The sequence below is a fragment of the Crocodylus siamensis genome, chromosome 4, assembly GCF_052110815.1.
Source record: "Crocodylus siamensis isolate JL-2025a chromosome 4, ASM5211081v1, whole genome shotgun sequence".
Taxonomy (NCBI): Eukaryota; Metazoa; Chordata; order Crocodylia; family Crocodylidae; genus Crocodylus; species Crocodylus siamensis.
The window spans coordinates 89,898,137-89,916,374 of NC_143398.1; the positions used below are offsets into that span (position 1 = coordinate 89,898,137).

The 18,238-nt window shown below is 44.9% G+C and overlaps 1 protein-coding gene across 3 annotated transcripts in view; it reads left to right on the forward strand.

Annotated features, from left to right (window-relative positions):
- Positions 1-4,335: 4,335 nt before the first annotated feature.
- Positions 4,336-18,238, forward strand: part of BLTP3B (bridge-like lipid transfer protein family member 3B) — an 83,521-nt gene continuing 69,618 nt past the window's right edge. For 2 of the 3 annotated variants that reach the window (XM_090042847.1, XM_090042848.1), the window contains exon 1: positions 4,336-4,570. In XM_090042847.1, coding sequence (XP_089898973.1) covers positions 4,527-4,570 — 44 coding nt within the window. In that variant the 5' untranslated portion in view covers positions 4,336-4,526. Of the gene's footprint in view, positions 4,571-15,877; positions 16,026-18,238 lie in introns of all 3 variants that reach the window. The other variant, XM_090042849.1, reaches the window with a different exon arrangement.

The following is an 18,238-nucleotide window of genomic DNA, read 5'->3' on the forward strand; positions in this document are numbered from 1 at the left end:
AAATAGTGTATCTCCCAGAATTCAGGTCTTTTTATATGATCACAAAGTACTTGTATGTCCTGTTTTGCTTGAGGGGAAATCATATTCATGCTATTCTGTGAAATTTTCCTCTTTACAATTGGTGGGAATCCTGCCGTTGATGACAGTGAAAATAAGATAGATCCCCCTGTGCCTTCACACTTTACAGGAAACTTAAAGCCATCCAAGCTTGTTCCATCAATGCTACATATATAGCGTTATTCTCTTAGCCTTTTGCTGTCTGGACTAATCCTCCCAACGTTGTCAGCATCCAGTGCAGAATAGGAAATGTACAGTTAAGTAGCATGAACCTGCATTTGGGAATGCAGTCTTTGGCACATAATGTAAATGTGCGATTTTAAATGAGCTGCGGATTCCAAAAAGTTGACCATTTTCATTTTGTGAAAGTTTGTTTTCTATACACTCATCTATTTCATTTTTCCCTCAATTGCCTGTGTATGTCAAACTAATAATTACAGCTCTTAGCACGAGTTCGTATTTCCTAATGCAGGGGTTTTCAACCTTTTTTAAGAAGTGTACTCCTTCTCATGGTGGCGGCTGGAGGCAGAGCAGGGGTGGTGGCTTGTATATGGCAGCCACTGCCACCACCTACCACACGCTCCTTTGCCACAGCCATTCGCATGTGCCATGCGCCTCCACCAGCTGCTGACAAGCCTCACACCCAGCCAATTATGTGCCGCCTGTCAGTAGCCTGCAAAGCCACATGCGCAACCAGCCGTGGGAAAGCATGGGGTGGTGGATGGTGGTGAGGGCCACCGCATGTGAGCTTCTCCTGCTCTCCTCCGTCCCCCCGCATCCAGTCAGCTGGCAGGCAGCACCTGTGCGGCTCACAGAGGGACACCACTGCCCTTTCCCCCCTGGCCCTGCTCCTGGGCAGCAGTGTTCTGTCCTTTCCTGCCCACGCGTACCATACCCCTATGACCTTTCCAAGTACCCCTAAGGTTACACATACCCCAGTTGACAACCCCTGTCCTAATGCTTTCTACCAGGGGAATCATTAGATGTTATGCCACATTGATTTCTTGCTCTTTCCCCTGCCACAGAGAGGAACATATGATTCAGAAGAAGTAAGTATACTATTAATGATATATTGAAGTGACACAGGAGTGTCACGACTGCTCCTAGTTACAGGCACACCTACAACATTAAATCCTCAAGTGCCTTCCAGAACAGGCCAGGTATATATTAGAACCTTCTGCCATTTTAAGAACATGAATTATAGATCAGGAAAAAACCCTAAAGCTAAATCCACAAATGATAGTTTTCTTTCTACAAGCCAAGATTTTCTTCATGCATTCTGCTGCCAAATCCATTTTTAGACCAATCCTCTTTACGGGCTTGTCAGTGCTTTAATGACAGCAGCTATAATCTTCGCTCTTCTGGATTTACTTTTTGGTTCTTGAAGGTAGGTCACTATAATTCTTAGCAGTTCTGGATCAAAAGTTTCTGGGTTCTTTAGTTAATAGTGAATATAGGGCATATAAAATGCTGGCCTGTCACTTTACATGCTTCTGAACTGTCAAAATAGTATTTGTTATCAAAATTAGTATAGCCTTACAGCTTTGTTTATAGGAAGCTCCCTTTACCTCCTCTCAAAGCTCAGATCAGGCAATATCTAGCATCAGACATAGATATTAAGTAGCACTATTTAACTCAAACTTAAATAGATGCTCTTTTTTTTAGGAACTAGGAAAATGTAGTCAGGATTTGTTCAATAATTTCACCAGAACACATTCGTCTAAATTTTCTAAATCTCTGAAAGTCAAATAAAATATTACTATTACTAATTAAAGGGTATGTATATATATGGACACAATATGACATGATAACCTAATTATTTTAATTGATGCAGGCTCTGCCAAAGACAATAATCTGGGAAGAATAAGCAAATTATGAAAGAAAGAAATGTAGCTCTCAAATGGTTATACCATAACAATTATTTATATATTTAAACATAACTGTAGTAGATGACTAATGGAACATTTGTTTCTAATTGAGAAAATGGATCTTAAAAATAGGAGTCATCAGCCATCCCTCAATACAAGGAAGATGTCTGCCAGGGGGATTACTGGTGAGTTTTAAGGTAGTTGGGGAGTCTAATTTGTGCTCTGCAAGTTTTTTCCACAGAGATTACAAGTGGTATCTTGCGGGGGGGGGGAGAGACACACAACAGACTGTTGGATAGGATGTTGTGTGCTTTCCTTCTTCCTCTGCCATTTCTCAGCTTCCTGAGCAAGATGGTTCTCTCTGAAGCAGGCTGTAGCTTGATGTATGGTGCAGTGTCATTGAGACCTGTTACCAGCCAGCCTTTTCCAATGTGTATGGTTGATACCACCCTTCTTACATATGCTTTCAAGGTGTCCTTGTAGCACTTTCTCCATCCTCTACGAGCATGGATGACGTGTGCTTCTGGAGGCTGGAGGGGCACAGCGACTGCCCGCAGGCGGCAGTGCCATGGCAGCAGCGAGTGGTGAGCTCCCGCAGGCAGCCTCGCTGGTGTCAGCAGTAGGCCGAGTGGTAAACTCCTGCAGGTGGCTGTGGTGGTGTTGGTGGCGGGGAAGAGTGGCAAGCACCGACTGGTGGTCAGCAACTGCCCACAGACACCACTGGCGGCGTCAGCAGTGAGGGAGGGGAGGTGGTGAGTGGCAACTGCTCACATGCGCCACCAGCAGCATCGGCGGCACTTTTCTCAGGGGGTGCACCACCAATCTCAAGGGGTGCATGTGCACCCATGTGCACCCCTTACGCATTGCCAACATCCACAGGTCCTCTTACCATGATTAAATTGAAAGAAGAGGACTTGCTTTGGGAGGTGAGCATCAGCCATCTGCACACAGTGGCCAGCCCAGCTGAGTTGATGGTTCATGATCTTTGTCTCAATGCTGGTCATGTTAGGTGCAGAGAGGATGCTGGTGTTGGGTGCAGTGGTCTTTCCATCTAATGCAAAGGATCTACCTGAGGCTGAGGGAACCATTCCAGGTACTTAAAATGGCTTTGATATGTCACACCCACAGAAGACGTGGGGAGCAGAGATGAATGAACCACACAGTTCCTTCTCACTTTGAAGACCTATTGGCGCAATGCCCTTGCTGTTACATGAATCAGTCCCTAAGTATGTGAAAAAATTCAATCAAAAATATCTATTTCTGGCATCATTTCCTATTTCTTTATATATATCCACTGCTACAAACCTGGAGCTTCTTTCAAATGCTTTAACATATTTTGGAGTCTTTCAGAGCATGTTTTTAATGTATTATTATGTTTTAAAAGTAATAAATATTAGGGCTGTGTGAAACAGCACCATGAGGTTTCGACAGAACCATGTTTCGTATCAAATTTCATTTTGATTCAAAACAGCTGTTCCGTTTTGCTTTGTCGAAGCTGTGAGGCCGTTTCGAGGGCCAGGGAATCATCCCTGCTGACAGGGATGGATGGGTGCTGGATCAGGCTGGGGATGGGGAGTCAGCCCAGCTAGACTGACTTCCATCCCTAGTGCTATGGTTAAAACATTTGGACTTTCAAAAGGTTTTGACTAGCTTCATTTTGTTTCGAAGCCCTTTGTTTCGTTTTGATTTTGCTGTTTTGACTTTGAAATGCATCAAAACAGTGTCAGAACAAAATGGCCAGCAAAATTTCATGCAGCCCTAATAAATATAGTGTTTTGAGTTGTAATAAAGTAGAGCTTTGCATTTGTAGACTATTTATAGTGGTGCCATCAGCGGTTGTACTTTAAAAACTTGCCAGCTTGGTATCTCCTGTTGACTGTTGTCCAGCCCAAAAGCTTGCCAAAAATCATCTATCCAACGATTTCGTTGGTCCTGTGAAAGACATTCCATCTACCCAAAGAAGCTTGTTATCCAAGGAGGTAAGCCAGCTCATCACTGTGATTCTTCAGTGTGCCTTTGTGGGGGGGCAGAAGCCCTGACGATAGAAAAATGGGCTGCTGCCAGACTCAATCTTTTGGGAGCTCCCTTGGGGTAGTCTTAGGGGGCCGTTTTGGGGATTTGCCTCAGACCGAGCAGGCAGGCTTCCAGAGAGCAGGTGCCGTTGAAGGACGGAGGGCAAACATTACGGGAGGGATACTGAAAGCGGGCAAAAGCCTCGGGAGGGCGCAGCGGGGAAGAAGCAGCACTGAGGAAACCGGTGCGCTGCCCGCCGGGCCGTGTTGCCGCCAGATCCAGCAGCAGGGAGGCGTTAGCAATGCCCGGCACCTGCTCCGGGGCGCTGCAGCGGCGCCGCAAAGCTCTGCCAGGCGCTGTGCGCCGCGGGGAGGGGTCGGGCTGCCTGCGCTGTCCCCGCCCCGCCGTCACTAGGCGATAGTGCAGCCAAGATGGCGGTGGGCGCGGAGCGAGGGGCGCGCGGAGGCAACCCCGCTCCCTGCCCTGCGCGGGCTCCGTGACGCGGCGGGATGAGCTGGCGCCGCGGCTCCGCCCGGGGCCCTTGAGGCGGCGGGCCGGGCCGGGCCGGGCCGGGAGGGCGTGCGGGCCATGGCGGGCATCATCAAGAAGCAGATCCTCAAGCACCTCTCCAGGTCGGTGCGGTGGCGGCGGTCCCGCGGGAGGGGGGCCCTCGTCCCCCCGGGGTTCAGCTGAGCCGCGGCGGCGCCCCGGGGAGCTGCCGCGGCTGCTTGGCGCCGGGCGGGGCGGGAGCCGGGGGCCGGGGCCGCGTTGTAAATTGTACTTGACACGTTGGAGGTGGGAGGAGCGGGCGGCAGCGCTGATGTCACCGCTCCCGGCCTGCCCAGCCCGCCCGCCCGCCCGCAGGGGTCCCGGTCCCAGCTCTTGGCGGCTCCTCGGGGGTATCGGAGTGGTGGCCCCGCGGCCGTGACCTGCTCGGGGCAGTGCGGGCTTCCCCCCTTCTCCCCCCTCGGACCTCCGGGCTGCCAGCTGCTCCATCGTTGAGCACCGTGTAAACACCCCGTTGTTTCTGCCTCCTTAGTCTTGGTGCAAGGGGACGAGGCAAGTGGTTAGGAAGTGCGAGGCCTTAATCTTTTTGACTGGAGTTGCCAGACGCTGCGGCTCTCCCCTGCTCTGCATGTGTTCTCCAGTGAGGCTTGTCTTTGTCACTGCTGCTGGGAGTACGAAACGGCCCCTCCTTCGAAAACCAAGTCAGTGCAGCCACTTCAGGCGGTTGAATTCCCGTTTACCCTGGATATTGTTATCCCCTCTGTCCAGCTGCATTGTGATGGCAGATGCTTGGCTGCCTCTCCAACATCAGTGGTGGCCCCACTGGACTGAAGAGGAAGCAATCGCCTTGCGTGTTTCTCTAAGTTCATAGCTGGGATTTCACCTGAGAAATCCGATTTTTGACCCGTGTGTGCTTGGTCCGTTTCTATTCTCCCAACGTCCAAGACTCCATTTGTACTGAGTCATTTTTCTAACCATACTCGGGCGTAAAAGCACAGGGTGTAGTTTAAGAGCTGATCCTTTGGGGCGCTGACTGCCTCCTGTGAGCTGCTTACCTGCTTGAACATCAGTCCCTTCTGGCTTCAATGGAAGAAGTTTAGCACATTGTAGAGTCAATTCCTCAATTTGCTAATAGTAATAGTTTGCTACAGAAAGATCATCGCTATTCAGAGGCATACAGCTCCTGTAGGCTGCGTAATGTAGCGTTCTGTCTGCTAGATCATAAACTCGATGTACCATAAAAGGAGAAATAAATGCCCATCTCTATATCTTTATGTGAGCACTAAATCAGTGATTCTCAGCCTTTTCTTATACTAGGACCCATTTGTAAACATTGATGGCCAGTGCCAGCCCAGTAAATAGAGTAGAAAACAGCCCCCTGGTCTTGCCAGTGCACCCCACCCACAGACCCCCCATATGTGGGTGGGCCAAAGGTGTGTGTGTGGGACATATGGGCCCCAAACAGCCCCTTGCAGCCCCACGGTCTTCCACGTTATTCTCCTTTAAAGGAGAATTTATTTTTAAAGTGTTTTGATCCATTTTTAAAGTTTGTTTGCCGCCCTTTCATATATTCTTGCAACCCACTTTTGGGTTGCAATCCACAGGTTGAGAAACGCTGCTCTAGAACGTATGTGATATTGGCACATGTAAAATCAGTTACGTGTGCAATAGCTAAATTTACGTATATGTGCGCACCCACATAGAGTAGGTGAGAATTAAGTCCTCCAAGGTGATTACAAATAATACAAAAAGTAATTAGTTGCTTTCTCATGAGCTGTGGTTCATTGGAACATCAGAATTTTAAAATATTGGAGATTACTAAAAAAAACCCCTCTGCTATGATATACCTAACATCTTTAAATTTACATTAGTGTGAGTGGTTACTGCCCATATTACATTTAAAAGACCTGTACAGGGCCTTCCCAGTTGTACTGATTCTGAAGTGAGTAGGCTTGCTCATGGAACAAGGCTATGCTTAGTATGAGCAAGAGAGGCAGGATTAGGCCTGTATTTAGTTTTTCCTAATTGATATCATGTTTAGTTGGCATATCAGTAAACGAAAGGCAGGGTGGACTCAGAGTAGCCAGAGTAGATGCATAGCACAAGGTTCCGTGAGCTGAAGCTCATTTCATCAGAAGCTTGCCTGATAGAGGAGAGAGAAAACAGACTCGTAATATCAGAAATACTTTCCCCTCAGGAGATTTAAAAACTTAATTTAGTGGGAATGATTGGTATAGTAATGCTTTATAGCTGAAAGTGGAACAAACTGTCCTGTGAATAAGAGTTTTTTACAACTCACTCGTTAGGTGACAATTTCTGACTAATGAAACTGTTTGCTCTTCCCCAGTTTGAGAGCTCTGTCATAGTTTTGGGATTAATTTAGATGTGTTTATGCACTGGAAGAGAAGCCCACTGAACTTCAGTGTTGTTTGTCGTGCTTGTTCTCAGTAGTGAGGGGTCTGTTCCCACATTCTGAGGTCATTCTCAGCATGTGAAAAATGCAATAATTTCTAACTAATTTACGTTAAACCTGGAGGGAAATGTGTAGTTATGCAGTTAGCATTTATCAACCATGTTCTTAAGTGATGGAATTCATTGGATTACATCACAGCAAAATATCCTTAGTTTGAACAATTAAACATCAATTGTTGAAACTAAACACATATAAGAGTATTTGGATCCCAACACAATGGAGCCGGTATCGTTATTAAAGGAATAAGGGCTTGGCACCTCTGTTACGTCAGATGATAGATGGGTACTGATTATCAGCTGTGAGTAGAAGTTTAAAGAAAAGCTGGGAAATGGAGAGCCTGGATAAATGAAACGGATCTAACAAAAACAAAGAGTCTGATTACCCTTTCCACAAAATTGCAGGTTTTGTACAGTCTCAGACATACGTTGTTGTGGCAGTACTTTCCAGAGTTTCTAAAAGACTGTAACCAGTCTTACAAACAAAGCAAACTTTTCTTGGTTTTGGATTGCATTGGTAACAGTTCTAAAATAAATCTCCAAGCCTACATTTTATTCTGCACAACGCAACTTTGAACAGAGACTTACAGTTGCTTAATCAAAGATTAGAGATAGCACTGCCTTAATGTAGAGGCTGCTATAGTTTATTTTCTGTAGATAGGCCAGATTGCTGCTGTCCATTATCGTGACTGGTTATGGTTTTTGGTTTTTCTTCTTTTAGAAGCATTCCTACCAGCTTTCATTACACTTGGAAGATATCACATACGTTCTAGAGCAGCTGCTTTGGAAGAACTCTTGAATCTGCATTGCTTGCAGCAGATTTTTGGTAGTTTTTCAAGGAGATATAGTCTTCAGACTACAGAAGTACTTTCCCTATGTTGCACAAATTTTCATTTGTTGTTTACTAAGTTACAGATTTGAGGGAGCTTGTAAATTGCTGTTTTCCTTTTCTCACTTCTCTTCCTCAAATCCTTTTCTCCTGTTTTGAGGGAGAAGGAAGTGGGCTGAGTTTGCTCAGTTTTTCCTACCCAGACCACAAACAGTGCCCTGGCTCCAAAATCTATCCCTCCTTTTGGGGACACCACATAAGACCAGACTTTCCTCCAACCAAAGCATATGGGGAGACAATGGGAGTACAGACCCCCAAGCTGGGGGGTGGGGATCAGGTCACCCCTATTTCCTGTTTTCAAAATGAAGAGGGAGCCCTAGCAGGATGTACCAGCCTCACAAAATTTCTCTCATAGGTCTTGACTCAAACTTCTGTGATCGGTGACAGGCAGACATTTGTGTTCCTTCTGCCCCTCATTCTTCTCCTCTCATCACTCCTTAAGGGACCAGTGGTCCATCTCCACCCTAGCTGGAACTGGGAGAAGGTTATCATCTTGGTGTAACTAATCAGTTGTTTTAAGTGGTAAAAATTTATGCTGCAAAGCTGACATCTGTGGTTAAAAGTCAATTGATGGTGCACAAAAAAGTATTTGTTACAGTTGCAGTAATAGAACTTGTTTTAATTTTTACCTTTGCAAATTACTTGTAAAAAAAAGGTTTGAAAGAACAATATTAAGGTGGCAAAGTTAAGAACTCACAAGTTAGGAAATAACCATTTTTATGGTTGCACAAGGATCAGTGGATAATGCCTATATTTAACTGGGGTAGAGGGTGGAAATTATTGACATATTGCCAATTATAATATAGGCTACCATAATTTTCCATATATTTTTTTTTTTAAACATACTTTGATTTCATGCTTATCCAAAGCCTAGTCCATTACAAGGAGCAAATACTAAAAAAATAAGTGGGGCAAAGTATTATAATAAATTTTTCCTTTCTATATTTTATTCAGTTGATGTGGTGTTATTGCAAATAATAAATCAGGAGTTCTTGCCACATAATATAGGTCTTGTGTGCCAGAAAGTAGCATTTCCCTTAGTCTAACCCAGTTGGTATGTGTGCTACAGAAATATTTGAGCTGTACGTTAGGGTGTCTTTGAGAAGACTGTCTCTGGTATGAAATTCATCAAAGGATAAAACCTGGCTCCCTTAAAAAATTGACTATCAAGGATTGCTCCCCCCTTGTAACCATCTTCTTGGATTGTGTAGATGGCCTCTACAGGCACGTCCAGACGAGCACGCAAGTGCCTGTTGCAGTGTCTCAAAGCCCTTTGAGATGCTGGAAGAGGCACGTATTAGGAACAAAAAAATGTTCCCAGTGTTTGTAGTGCGGGGGAAAAATTAAATCCCTAGATATCCAGGAGTCAAAAAATACCCTGGGCAAAAAAAGCGGGACAGGCATCCGGAGGGTCAGGTTCTCCACAGAGACGCTCTGGTAGCTAGCCAGAGCTTCTCTATGGCTGGCCCTTGCTCTGGTTCTGAAGCAAGCTGACTGCCCATGCAGGGAGCTGGACCCAGGCTCCATGCCAGTAAGTATGGGATGGGGGAGTGCTGGAGGAGGGGGGGCTCTGGAGCCACGTGGTAGAGTGTATCCCCGTCCCCCAGCTCCTTCTTTTCGATTGCCCCCCTTTCTGGCCCTGCCCTGATGGCCTGCCCCCTCCCTCCCTCCCCCAAATGTTTATGGCAGCCTAATTTTCAAACAGACATGTGTTCTAGTCTCTTGTCAAGCCCTAAGCATTCAACCATATTGCAGAGGCTAAATGTTGCCACAGTTTGTGCTTATTACATACCAGAGGAAACCTCTGCGTGTGGATGCCCATGGTACATGTATCAGGTTCCTGCAGTTCAACTCAGGACACATGTCTGTAAACAGGGGAACCTGTTTGGGGTTTCCCATGCACATACACCTCCTGCAGGGGATTCCTGTGGTGCATATGTTGCTGTGCCACAACCCACAGTGCACATAGCAAGCAGGGGAACTTACATAGGGTGTGCCCTGAGTTAGGGTGCAGCACACAGGGGGCATTATCCTGCTGTATCAGGTGCCTGAAGCCATGAGAGCAACAGGGGGCTGACGCTGCAGGACCAAGCCCTGGCATCTATCGATGCATCTATAAATGCCACTGAAGCAGATAATCTGCGTTGGGACACATTCTGGTACAGATGATCTTGCTCCAAAGACAATATCTGTTCATACTCTAAGACTTCCCAGCCTCTCCTCACTGAGCAAGGAGGGGTTGGTTTGATTGTTTTTGTTAGTTTATTTCCTCAATTCAGTATTCACTACTTCAGTGTTGTCTTGGTGGGAAAAGTTGTATAGTTGGCTGCTGCTTTAGAGTTTTCAGAGAAATCTCAATATGGTCTGTTTTGTAGCTTCTCTTCTTCTTTATATTGAAGTTATCTTAACCTTTTATTTGAATCTTTACAAGCTCAGCTAATTATATAGAACAAGATATGTAGCATGCCAAAAAAGTGGAAACTGCATGCTTCAAGTTAATTTACATGAGAGTACTTGGCTGACATTCAAACTTCATCGGAGAACTTGATAGAAAAAGATCAAGATGCATAGGAGAACTTAAATATTTGAGAGGGAAAAATAAATTAAGAAACCCAAGATCATAGTTTCTTTAAATGCTGTACTCCACTTATTTTTTTAATTTCTCCAGTGCATTTTGATTTTGGTTGGAGCTTTCATCACAGCTGACAACCATTAAATAGATACTGTCTCTTTAATTATGAGGCTAAAGGATTAGGCATTATAATAATTACATACTTAAAGGGGGGGAATTCCCCCAAAAATCAACAACCCCCCCAGTTGCACAGAAACACTGATATTTGTCAGGACTATTGACCATTTTTCTCTCTCCAAGTCTAGAGCATATTGGTCACTGGTGAGAATTGAAGATATTTAGGTTCTGTTGCTAAAGTACGGTTTGTTTTGTTCATTGATGGTCTTAAAGAAAAGTGGGTTTTCTTATGTAAATAGGTGTGATATTAGTCTATAGATTTACTTTAGAGCCTCATTGAGGGATTTATTCCTGACTATATTTCATATCATCGCATTCACATAAAATTAATGTCACATTTATTTAAGAAAACCACATTATGGGTTGTATAGACTACTTGAAATTAATATGATCAGTGCATACAAAAATTCTTTAAATAGTGTGATATGAACTAGACAAATTAAGGAAACATTAAAGAAAACATTTTCTATTTGGAGAAAGCAGCAAACATGAATAATTGTTATGGGGAAGCATTATGGATAGGAAGCTACCAAATTCACGGGCCCTGGAGGCCAATTTCACGGCTGTAACACAGCCAGGGCCCCCAGTTTCACAGTCTTATCACGGCCGGGGCGCTATTGTGAAGGCAGAACAAAGTGTCTCCCCCCACCCCAGCCTCTGATCACCTGAGGGGCACTGCAAGTCCCACTCCTCCCAGGCATTAATTGAAAGCCCGAGGGTCACAGTCCAGCCTGCGGGCCAGATTTGGCCTGCCAGGTTACTGGATATGGCCTGCAGCTGCCCCTGTGGCACTCCACATAGGGTTATGTCCCTGCCTGCTTGCACCAGGGCAGCCTGCACTGGGCTCCTGTTGGTGCCTGCTAGCCCAGGCCCCAGCCAGTGCCCAGCTGGGGAGGATGGATGGGGGAAGTATGCAGCAGAGCTCCCTGGGCAGTGCGGTACTCACTGCCCCTGCAGTGCTGTGCATGAAGCTGAGCCCTGCTCACTCATGCCGAGGCAGCCTGTGCTCTGCTCCTGCTGGTGCCCACAACCCAGCCAGGTGCTACTCTGTGCCCCCTGCCTCCGGTTTCAGGATTTGGAGTTGGGTCCCTGCATTCTTTCCAGGAGTGGTGCGGTAGGGTGGAGCAGGAGCAAGAACAGGAGCGGCTGCTGGAGGCCGAGGGTCCAGCAGAGCACCCAGTTGGCTGCAGTTGCACTGGGAACAGCCTGCTGGAAGCTGCTCCTGCTGCACCACACTATGTTGTGCTACATTGTTCCGGGCAGGTGAGCAGCTTCAGCCAGGTGGCTCCTGTCAGAGTGCTGGGGCTCTGGCTTCAGTTTCTGGCTGCTTTCCCAGGAGTTGGAGCTAGAGCCCCGTGTGCTGGAACAGGAGCAGCTTCCAGCGGGCTGTTCCTAGGGCAGCTGCACCCACCTGGGTGCTGCTCTGTGCCCCCTGCCTCCAGCAGCAGTTTCTCCTCTCACTCCAGCTGCACTGCATTGCACCACTCCCATCAGGTATGCAGGGATCTGGATCCAGATCCTGAAACTGGAGGCAGGGGCCACAGAGCAGCACCTAGCTGGGCTACGGGCACTGGCAGGAGTGCATCCAGGAGGGCTGCTCTGATGTGAGCAAGTGGGGCTCAGGCCCATGCAAAGCGCCATGGGGTCAGCATGAACTGTACTGTTCAGGGAGCTTTGCTGCATATACCCTCCACCCTCACCCCCTTCCCTCACCCACAGCAGGCTCCCAGGACCTAGCAATCAGGCAGCACCTCCTACACATGCATGCACCACCCCCCCCCCCAGAGGGCAGGGTCACTCTCTCTCCCTCCCCCTCCCTTTCAGGAGAGAGGGACTTTTGATTGGCTTTTTCTTGCTCCCCCCTCCCCTTCTGGAGACAGAGAGATGGGAACTTTTCCCCCCTCCCCCCCCTCCCCCGCCCCTTGCTTCAGGAGACAGGCAATCTGCCTTTTTTTTTTTCTCTTTGTTCCCTCCTCCCTCCCTCTCCCTTCTTAGGAGACAGCTTTTTGACGTTTTTTTGAACATCGCCAGTTCTTTGCACTTTTTCACGGGGAACTGGCAATTTCACGGGAGACTGCCAATTACATGATTTCCATGAAATCATGCATTTGGTAGGTCCCTAATTATGGACGATCAGAGCTACAGGGCTTGCTGGATCTTGATTCCTCTCCAGTGTTTCTGAGGGTGAAAATAGAGGGTGAAAATAGAGATCACATTTGTGCCAGCGTAAAAAGATTTTTATAGCCGTACAAAGGGCAAGTAAACAGATGTCCATACCATACCCCTTGTTGCACCACAGATAATGTCTGTGACAAATATGGCATCAATTTGTGGTGCTATTTTGTGGTGGAAATCTGTTTACACTTGGGCAGGGGTCTCAGGAGCCCAGCCTCATGCACCCTGAGAATTCCTGTGCAAACCAACACTTAGCCTTTCAGGCCTCAAAACTCTCATCTGTGCTTCAGTCTCCCTAGCTTTAGTCATTTTTCTCTGGCTGAGCCCCTTAGCCCCTGTCCACTGTCACAGACCTTGGTTACTGGGCCTTAGCCATTCACATTCCTGCCCAGAACAGGTCTCAACTAGCAGAGCACTCCCCTGGCCTCCTAGCCACCCCCAATAGCTATAACCCAGTTCTCCAGTTAAAAGTGAACACAAATAACAGTAAACCACTGTAAACTAAAAGTTCAGATTTCAGCCCCTATCTTGGATACGTTTGTTGCTGCCAAGCCCTCCCCTAGTAGCTATCCCTTTCTCAGATTGCTAGGTAGTTTCCTGACTTGCAACCCCTTTCCAACATCAGTATTGTCCAGAGCTTATTCAACTGTAGCAGCCAGGGCCAGATCATCTGCCTGAGACTGGGCTTGTATACATCCAGGCTGTGCTGTTCTGATCACTTGACTCAGCTCACTGTGAGCATAGCCTGGATGCTGCTGACTGCCTGATCAGTAGCCCAGGTTCTTAGACCAATACGGCTATGTCCTTAGACAACCTAGACCCCTGATCAGCAGCTGTGCATTCTGTCTCCTCGAATCTGCAGGCTGCATCCTTCAGCTCAATTTAACCTGGCCACCCACACCTGCTGCCCCTTTCAGTTAGGCATTTTGCAAACTGCCCTGGCTTCACTCCTTTCCTAGTAACAGGGGTGGAGGTCCCTATAACACTATGCAAGTTTGGTTACATGATTACATGTATCCTGTGTCAAGGTTTAAGCTGATCATCTGTGGAATTTCAGTGTAGTCAGAAAGATTTCGCCCTCCCTTGATTCCTGTATGGAATTATTTGTTTTCACTTTTCTCCTGTTTTTATAGAAAAAGTGGCTTAGTAAATGCTTTCTGCTAAGCCCGTACTTAGATTAACTTGATTCCTGCTGGTGAGTAAGAAAAACTCAGAACCAGTAAAATGTGTTTTGTGGCAATGTACTTTATACTTAGTAGAATTAATAAATAACTTACAAAGTTTTTACAGCATTTTAAGGAAAGGATATCCTTATTGAAAACCTAAATCGGAAACCACTGCAGAAGTAAAGCTTTTTTGATGTGAAATACCAAGTTTTTTTTATTGATAGAAAATGTTTTGACCAATAACTACATTAGTATTAGCAATATTGTATTCAAATGCCTGTTAATATTTTTGTGTGTTGTAAATAGAATAAACCCTCCTATAGTTTTAATAGTATTTTGATTGATCTAAAAAAAAGCCCGCACACCTTGATTACTTAGCTTTCAGCTTGACATGTTGCTATTTTTGTCTTTAATTGAACACTTGAATACTGATCACGAAACCATGCATTTAATTTTACTCAGATGAGCACTCCCACAGAAGTCAGTAAAACTATTCATGTTTAAATTAACTACACACTTAAACGTTACAGAATAAGAACCTAGATTACTTGATGAGATTTTAGTTGCATGTTATGTGATCGTTTGTTTTGAAGCTTCACTAAGAGTCATACCAATAATTAAAACAATAACAATGAAGCACATTTCAGATACAGTTGACTGATAAATTTTATTTCATGAGAATATTTTGCAAAGCATGCGTGACAGAAATTAAATTGTGCCTTATATTCACACTGCTATTTCTGAATACTCGTTCAATACACAATTCTGGCAAATATAAGCTACTCACAATAAGGTAGCATACAAGATTTTTTTTCCAACTTAAAGAATATAGAATTGTGTGTTAAATTGTTGTCTGTAAGGCAAGAGGCAGTATAAAGTGTAATATATCTATTTAAAAAGTTCAAGTGCAGATTCTTTCTAATTCAAACTAGTCAAACTCTCTGGTGAAAAATGGAAAACGTGTTCTATGAACAGGTTAAATGTTTTGTGAAAATGAGTTGGGTTTGACCAGCTCTATTAAATTGCTGCCAGAGTTATGATGAAGACCAAGCTATTTCTTGGCAGGCTGTTGTGAAGCCCGTAGTGCCAGGGTCCATAGCTCAGCTGGAGCTCTGCCATCCAGTCTGTTTTAATAGGAGGTCTAGGGCAGCCCTCCAATACCATGGCTTTCAAGCTTCCTGCTCTAGAGGCAGGAGCCTGAAATTCTTGGGAGCTGCACCTTTGACAAGCTCAGCATGGAATGTGAAAGCTCAGAGAGCCCCTTTGCAAGTTGGGAATCTGTGTTTCCAGGCTACTAACCTTGAAGCAAAGAGCCTAGAAGTCCTGGAACAAACTTCCAGCGCTCATGGTTCAATTGCAGTCCTGCCATGCTGATTACACAAAATGTAATCATGGGTCCTGTAACATGCCTTTACCAAAGCCTCTGTAGATTCTCCAGGTCCTTAGATGTGACCTTTTTTTTTTTTTTAAAGCATGCTGGGACATTATGTGGAATGAAAGTCAGTGATCCAGGGTGAGTCAGGAAAATTCAGGCCCAGCGAAACAAAACTGGAAAGAAAAAAAATTTAGTATGCTTTTCCTATGAAAATGCTTCTTATCTGTTTATCTGGACTATCCATGCATAATTCTGTGCTGCTTGGGTATAAGGGTGCTTATAAATGATACATATTTAAACCTTTTAGCTATATCTAATTTATTAGATTAGGAAATGTGAAGTTCCTCTGAATTTTTAAAACTTTCTACATCAGCTATTGGTTTAAACTAGGTGTAGTTTTGAAGTGTCACTAAGTGATGGATCTCAGGAGATTTTTCTTTCCCCTGACATTTTATATTGAGCGATTTCCTTTCAATTTATTTACTGTCATAATGTGTAACAAATAATTGTAGTTCTCTTTAGCTAAAATTCTCTCATTATTGTATTATTCCTTTCTCCCCCACCTTAAACTTGCTCCCTTGTATGTCCCCTGTGTCCCATTCCCTGCAGTGATCCTTGCTGGCTGTGGTGGAGATTTGATTTGCTGTGAATATCATTACTACCAAAATGAGTACAAGAAGCTTCTCAGAAACAATGGCAACTGAACACTTGCTTTCACCAGGAATAGGGGCCTTTTGTCTGAATTCCTTGCTGTCAGGTAACTTCCCCTCACCCCACTTTTTAGAATAAATATTAGAGGTGGTTCCACATAGTTAGCAATTTGTCATTAGGGCGAAATCTTTTAAGTTAGTAGCTGGGCAGTGTCAGGTGTTTGCCATCTGTGACTCTGAAAAATAGTTTTGTTCCATTCCTGGAATTACGTTTGTGTGCGTGCATACACACAACTAAATTTGCCTAAAATGTTTGTGAAATAAAAAAAAAAAAAAAAAGACTAGGCTTTATTTATGCTGCCTAAATATATTTTTCCTTGTTGTTCTCCATACCTTTTAACAACATTTGGCGTCTCCTTTTAAGATAGACTTTTATACTTTTTCTTGTGTTACTTAAGACTTAACTGATTTCTTGTATTTTGCAGTTTTGCTTTTAGATATTTTTAAAGATGAATTAACATTTGATCAATTTTAAACAGTTAGTCTTACCAAATCCCCACCTACCTAAAAATAAAAAAGTTAATTCTCAGTGAAGCAGATTAGATGCAGCCATTTGGTCCAAAGTCTGTTTTTTTATTAACACAAGGAATCTTCAGTTAGTACTAATGATTATCTCCAAATGTCATGGATTTTTGATGGGAGGAACGGAGGTGAAATCTTCAAAAGGGCAAAAAGAAAGGAAATGTTATACTTTATCCTGATCTTCTTAGTTCCTGATCTTAAATTCTTTTGACTTTTGACTTAAATTCTCATTCTTCTAGTGTTAAATCGTATCTTTTTGTATTAGTTGAGTGGAAGTTAATAGGTCTTCAAATACATCACAAATCTCAGAATGTAATAAGAGATTCAGTATGCCTGTTTTTTGCAGTAAGGATATATGTTCTTGTACTTACAGGGAATATAATGATCATATTTCCCTTTAGTCAATGTGTACATTAAGTTCCTTATGTGAAGAGCTGTTTTATTTGTGTCAACCCAGTTGGATTAAATAACTCTAGCAATTTCTAAACTCTCCTAAGTAAGTTGTGAAAAGACAGTTGTGAGGTTGGCCTGTGCGAGTAAGCAGCTATTTGATCCAGCTTCGGATCTGGCCACTTCAGATGCCAGGGATTCGATCTGGAGTTCCAGATGTTTCCTGCTTTGATGTTCCAGATGTTTCCTGCTTTGATCCGGCTGAAGCGGCTCTGAAGCTTCAGAGCCGCCTCAGAGATCCGGTCATAGGGTATAATGGGGAATCAGTGAAATGTAGCACAGATGCTTTTTGTCTGATTTGGATGAAACTTGAAGGGGTGGTAGCCTGAGAGCGTAAAGCCTGCCAAGTTTCAAGAAGTTTGGTGCAGAGATTCTGGGGGAACTGCACCCCAGATTCTTGAAAGCAAAACTCATGTCACGTGTATGTGTTACACCTTTGGGTGAAAACTGCAGGGGTGGTAGCCCCTGGTGAGGTCACAAAGCCTGCCAAGTTTCAAGGTGATGGGTGCAGGGGTTTGGGGGGAAGTGCTCCTCAAGCTGCTGACAGGCAAAACTCGTGACATAGATGACACTGTGTGTTAAGGCGCAGTGGGCTGAAAACTGCAGGGGTGGGCTCCACAGCTCTGGCATCATCTCTGTGCTGGCAGCGACTGCACGGGCACCTCGGGGTGGACAGCGGGGCAGCGCAGTCCCCCCCCAAACCCCTGCACCGATATTTTTGAATCTTGGCAGGCTTTGTGGCCTCACCAGGGGCTACCACCCCTGCAGGTTTCACACCCTTGTAGTGTAGCACATATATGTGACCTGAATTTTGCTTTCAAGAATTCGAGGTGCAGTTCTCCCCGAACCCCTGCACTGATCTTCTTGAAACTTGGCAGGCTTCATGCTCTCAGTAGAGGCTTACCACCCCTGCAAGTTTCATCCAAATCAGACAAATAAACAAAGTTATAGATATTTCATTAATTCCCCATTATACCCTATGGCTAGATCTCTGAGGCAGCTCTGAAGCTTTACCGAAGCTTCAGAAAACATAATGAAGCCAGCGCTTTGATTTGGACCTGCTGCTTCGGATGCTGAAACATCCAAAGCTTCTCCAGATCCAGACCATGGTCCAAAGTCTCACACAGCCCTATTGTGAGGTGTAGAAGGCAGCGCCTATTCGTCTGACAGCTTTACATTAAATGAAAGTTGATTGAGTCATGTTTTACATATTTACAGGATAATTGAAGGAAATTCCTCATTCACATGCAGTAATGGGCTATTTTGGCAGTTCTGCAGTGTGACATTT